Source organism: Microcaecilia unicolor, chromosome 1, assembly GCF_901765095.1.
Source record: "Microcaecilia unicolor chromosome 1, aMicUni1.1, whole genome shotgun sequence".
NCBI classification, from domain to species: domain Eukaryota; kingdom Metazoa; phylum Chordata; class Amphibia; order Gymnophiona; family Siphonopidae; genus Microcaecilia; species Microcaecilia unicolor.
In genome coordinates, this window is record NC_044031.1 from 758,572,728 (window position 1) to 758,578,727 (window position 6,000).

Consider the following 6,000-nt stretch of genomic DNA (forward strand, 5'->3'; position numbering starts at 1 on the left):
CTAGAAACGGTCGTGGAGACAAGCAGACTCAGTAAATCTCACCTGATACTTACCTGCAGGGATACCTGAGGCTTGTCCATTCCTGTTGTACAATGAATGCAAACACAACTTTTCATCTTGAAAAGAAGAAAATGTACTAAAGTAATCTTAAGTGATTTGGTTTTGTGTACTTTGGACATTGTACAGACCACAGGGAAACATTTTACCTAATGCAGCATTACAACCGAAAAACAAAGTAATCCTGCCAGACCACGATACATCCGTGATTCTGCACAACAGATGTTTCTACACATGCTTTCCTTTAAGAACCAAGAGGCAGCACAGGGGAAATAACAGAAGGGAAGAGGAATGAAATTGCAGGGGTACGGGGAGGGGGAGAAGAGGATGGGAGTGTGCAGTGAAAGGCTTCACTGTGAGCTGGGGCTAACAGCAGCGACAGCATTTCTCAAACGTTGTTGGCAGGCATGCGGGGAAACGGAGCTACCCAGTACAGGGGGGAAAAAAAAGACCTCGGTGGTCTCAAAACTCGTATACCATTGTATCTTTCCATGAGTCTTAAGTGAGGAGATTGATGCCTTTTTATACTGAGTTTAAGAATAAAGCTTTTCCTTTTGTAGTCCAGACCTCTTTAGTAACCATAGAAGTTCCCTCACCTTCTCATTTACACCTCATACACTGTAGGTTCTTCGGGATAGGTTTGTGCCCATTCCAGGGAATTCAGATGTTCTTTAAGAGATTCAGGAGCTCTTCCTCTCTCCAAAGCAGGATTCCCTAGAGGCTCTGATATTAGATTGAGTCAGCATTTGAGACTTCAGAGTCTTCTGTTAACTGTAATTTTGAAAATAGAATTACATGTGCCATTTGTAATGCATTTTCGCCCTCTAAGTTTCATAGAACACATACAGTAATGTGATTTAATTGTTTTTATTGTATATTAAGGATACTTATTTTTCTTTTCTTTTTTTTTTTCAATTTTAGCTGATCCTACTGTTAAAGACTTAATTGGAGGCTTTACTGCGTTACATTATGCTGCCATGCACGGCCGGGCACGCATTGCACGTCTAATGCTGGAATCGGAATACAGAGGCGACATCATCAACGCCAAAAGTAACGACGGCTGGACCCCTCTTCACGTAGCCGCTCATTACGGCAGGGACTCCTTCGTCCGCCTCTTGCTGGAGTTCAAAGCGGAGGTAGATCCCCTGAGCGACAAGGGCACCACACCGCTCCAGCTGGCTATTATCCGCGAGCGGTCGAGCTGCGTAAAAATCCTCCTGGACCACAATGCCAACATTGACATTCAGAATGGTTTTCTGCTGCGTTACGCCGTGATCAAAAGCAACCACTCTTACTGTCGCATGTTCCTCCAGAGGGGGGCGGACACAAACTTAGGCCGCTTGGAGGATGGACAGACGCCGTTACACCTGTCTGCCCTGCGTGATGACGTGCTGTGCGCGCGAATGTTGCATAGCTATGGAGCAGACACGAACACAAGGAACTATGAGGGACAGACACCTTTGGCCGTTTCATTAAGTATTTCTGGAGCTAGTCGACCCTGTCTGGATTTTCTACAGGAAGTAACAAGTATGTATACCAGACACTATTTATTTATTTACTAGCCGTTGAGCCCGTTAAAACGGGCTGGTGGGTCGCTGCCCCCGCCGCCCCTCCACCCGGCCCGTCTCTTTACTATTCAACTCACAGGCAGAGATCAGCTGAGCTCCCGTCGGCCTTCCTTCTCTGCCTGTGTCCCGCCCTCGTGTGACGTAACGTCAGCGAGGGCGGGACACAGGCAGGGAAGGAAGGCCAACGGCAGCTCAGCTGATTTGCCTGCTGCGGAGATGTAAGTCGAATAGCGAAGTGGCGGCCGGGTGGAGGGGTGGCGGCAGCGGCGACTCCGGGGGGGGGGTAGCGGTGGTGACCTCGGCGGTTCCCTCCCCTTCGTGCAGTTTCCCTCTCTGTCCCGTCCCCCCCCCCCCCCCCCCCCGTCATTACGTATTGACGCGGGGGCGGGACAGACAGGGAAGTCTCTACTGCGCATTTGCGAGTGAGTACGGTCACTCGCCGTTTATATGTTTGATTTATTTATTTATTTGGATCTTGCTCACACCTTTTTCAGTAGTAGCTCAAGGTGAGTTACATTCAGGTACTCTGGATATTTCTCTGTCTCAGGAGGGCTCACAATCTAAGTTTGTACCTGAGGCAATGGAGGGTTAAGTGACTTGCCCAAGATCACAAGGAGCTGCAGTGGGAATTGAACCCAGTTCCCCAGGATCAAAGTCTGCTGCAGTAACCACTAGGCTACTCCTCCACTAGCAACATTCCACGTAGAAGCCTGCCCTTGCAGATCAGCAATGCGGCCGCGCAGGCTTCTATTTCTGTGAGTCTGACGTCCTGCATGTAAGTGCAGGACGTCAGACTCACAGAAACAGAAGCCTGCGCGGCCGCGTTGCTGATCTGCAAGGGCAGGCTTCTACGTGGAATGTTGCTAGTGGAATAGCAACATTCCATGTAGAATCTCAAATAGTAGCACATTCCATGTAGAATCTCAAATAGTAGCAACATTCCATGTAGAATCTCCAGTAGCAGCAACATTCCATGTTCCACTGCACTAACCACTAGGCTACTCCTCCACCAGCAACATTCCGTGTAGAATCTCCAATATTTATTTATTTAGATTTTGCTCACACCTTTTTCAGTAGTAGCTGAAGGTGAGTTATATTCAGGTACACTGGGTAACATAGTAGATGACGGCAGAAAAAGACCTTCACGGTCCATCCAGTCTGCCCAACAAGACAAACATATGTGTCAACCTTACCTTGATTTGTACCTGCCTTATTCAGGGCACAGACCGTACAAGTCTGCGCAGCAGTACTTCCCGCCTCCCAACCACCAGTCCCACCTCCCATCACCGGCTCTGGCACAGACCGTATAAGTCTGCCCTCCACTATCCACGCCTCCCAACCACCAACCCCTCTTCCCCTCACCTGCTCCGCCACCCAATTTCGGCTAAGCTTCTGAGGATCCATTCCTTCTGCACAGGATTCCTTTATGCATTAGTGTCGCATGAGTTTGGGCTGTGCCCCTCCCTCTCTATAAGTCACTAGTATTGCAGGTTTTCTTTTATACTTTTTACCTTATTTGGGACATAAAAAAAAAAGCACTAACAAAAAAACCCCACACTTTTCATCTTTGTTCTCTCCTCGCCCCCCCTCCCCCAAAAATGACTCGGTCGTGCTCGTGTGTTCAGATTTGGGTAAATCATTGCTCATATTTACTTGGGAACAAATCTGCACAAAGGAAGATTACTGTTTAATTAGGAGGGTGAGATTCTGGAAAGTTTTGGATGACCCAGTGGTCAGAGGTTCTTCTATATTCTTACACAGGAGATCTGAATTCAGGTCCTGAACCAGCTAGGAAATCTATGAAAGCAGTTTTCATAGCCCCTTGTGAGAGGAGGAAACCATAATGCAGCGATGAAAGCTAGTGACCAGACTCAGGAACTGGGGTCTACAGCCCCTGGCCAAGTGTGTCAGTGGGAGGGAGGAGGGTAAAGCGTACAGAGAACCCCCATGTAGCTGTAAAGGAAACCCCATAAAGAGCTTCCCAAAGGATCAGCGGGAAACAGCCAGGCCAAACACCCACCCAGCCATAAAGGTGTTTTTTTTTTTTTTTTTGTACTTTTATGCATTACAAAAGAATAAAAATACAGGCGAGAAATCGGGTGGGGAAGAGCATGTCTGCATTTGGTTGGACTGGGACATGACTTTCTGTTTTTGCTGGACGTGATGCACATTGTAGTCCACATTGAAAAGCACCCACATTTCCACAGGCACCTGCCTTACTGGAATCGGAGCAAAAAAATAAAACCACAAATATGTAAAAAGCCTCAGTCACGTTGAGGATTTGTTCTGTCCCTCTGTGCTAGCACTATGTCAGGGTTTACATACAAGAAGTGATATGTGCTGACATAATTCAGTCGGACTTTAATCTGGATGTTCAAAGTCCATTCTGTTTCTGTCCATATTTCATATCTGTTTCTGATTTTTTTTTTTTTTTTTTGCTCATCTGTCCTTTTCCTGCCACAACCCTGGAGAAGTGATTTAAACTTTAAAAAAATTGTAACCGAGCAAAGTCTAGTCTGCATCTACTTTATCGAATGTTGGGTGGGCTAGATAATTGGTTTTGGACTGTTGAATGCAGCAGAACCAAACTATGTGGAGTGTGAAGGAACTTCTTTGTAGGATCAGAGTACAGGGCTGCCCTTCAACATTCAACCACCCAGCCAGAGCCAGGAGATCAGACTTAAGAGGATGGCAGGGTATTCAGAAGAGAACCTTTTTGAGTTTTGAATTTTTAAAACTGAGAAGAGATTAAGGGGGAAAGTTATCAATGTGGGTTACGCTTAAGATGGTGTGTTTACCACTAACTGGTACCATTTTAGTACAGGTCCCATTTTGTGTAATGAGACCTAGTTGCTAATAACTGGTTTAAACAGTAAAATAACCTGCCTTAACAATAGCCCACGTTTAGAACTTCTTAATTAAAGAAGAAAAAATGCCTAGAAATCACTGCTATATGTAATAAAAGTGAGGCAAGTATAGGAGAATCAAGCCATTGTGACATCACTGATGAGGTTGGCTCTTAGGCATTGGTGGAATGAGGCATTGTGACATCACAATATCAGTGCTATATGTAATAGGGCAGTCAAGCCATTGTAACATCACTGATGAGGTTGGCTATGAGGCATTATGACATCACAGTATCAGCCTCTGGTTACCAGAGACTGAAACTCCTCGTACTAAGGAGAGAAGTTACCAACATGGGCTATAGTTAAGGCAGGGTTATTTTACCACTAACTTATGCTATTTAGGTTCTGTTTTATGCAATAAGACCTAGTTACTATAGCTAAGGTTAACTGTAAAATAAACCCATCTTAACAGTAGCCCACACTGATAACATCCCCTTTAAGTCAGAAAACTAGATGTAACTCAGTTGTTCAGGCCACAGTAATTTTATGAAGGTTTTATACCACAGCCTGCTTGTGCCTCCCCTTTTCCTTAAATGAAGACACCCTAGTTCGGTGATGGCAAACCTATGGGAGCCCTCTCTGTTGGCACGCGTGCCGCCGGTCACCTCACCCGAGACTTTCAGCCCTCCCTCCCACCCGGCGTCAAGCATTCCTCCCTCCCTCCCACCCGGCACCAGCCCGCTCGGCCTCCATCCCTCCCTCCGAACCCGAAGAAATTTAAGTCTTCCCTTGTCCGAGTAGGCGGCGTCAGCATCAGCAGTAGCAGCGAAAAGAGTGCTGCTGGTTCGGCGCGTCTTCAGCTTTTCGTCTCTCAAGCTCTCTGGTCCCGCCCTCATTTCCTGTTAGGGCGGGACCAGAGAGCTTGAGAGATGGAAGGCTGAAAACACACCGAACCAGCAGCATGCTTTTCGCTGCTACTGCTGATGTTGACGCGCCTACTCGGACAAGGTAAGACTTTTAAATTTCTTCGGGTTCGGAGGGAGGGAGGGATGGCGGGCTGGTACCGGGTGGGAGGGAGGTAGGAATGCTTGACGCCGGGTGGGAGGGAGGGAGGGTGCCCTGGTGCACGAGCCGGGTGGGAGGGAGGAAGCGAGGCCTGGTGCTTGGGTGGGAGTGCTGGGTGGGTGGGTGGCCTGCCTGGTGCTTGGGTGGGTGGGTGCTTGGGTGGGAGGGGAGGGAGGCCTGGTGCTGGGTGGCAGGCCTGCTGCTGGATGGGTGGCAGGGAGGCTGGAGGGGAGGGCAGGGGGAGAGGAGGGTGGCTGGAGGGGAGGGCAGGGGAGAGAGGAGGGTGGCTGGACATGGGCAGCTGGAGGGGAGAGGAGGGTGGCTGGACATGGATGGAGGGCAAGAAATGAAGAGAAAGGAGGAAAGTAAAGAAATAAATGAAAAGGAAGCCCTGAAACTGAGTTAAGAGAACAGATAGAGAGCAGCAGAATCAGCGACTAGGACCAATATGGATAGAAAAACAA

The 6,000-nt window shown here is 48.0% G+C and overlaps 1 protein-coding gene across 1 annotated transcript in view; it reads left to right on the plus strand.

The window, feature by feature from the left end:
• Window positions 1-6,000, plus strand: part of ASB7 (ankyrin repeat and SOCS box containing 7) — a 64,058-nt gene that overhangs the window by 51,432 nt on the left and 6,626 nt on the right. Inside the window, exon 4 of the mRNA XM_030189743.1 lies at window positions 979-1,584. Coding sequence (XP_030045603.1) covers window positions 979-1,584 — 606 coding nt within the window. The remainder of the gene's footprint in view (window positions 1-978; window positions 1,585-6,000) is intronic.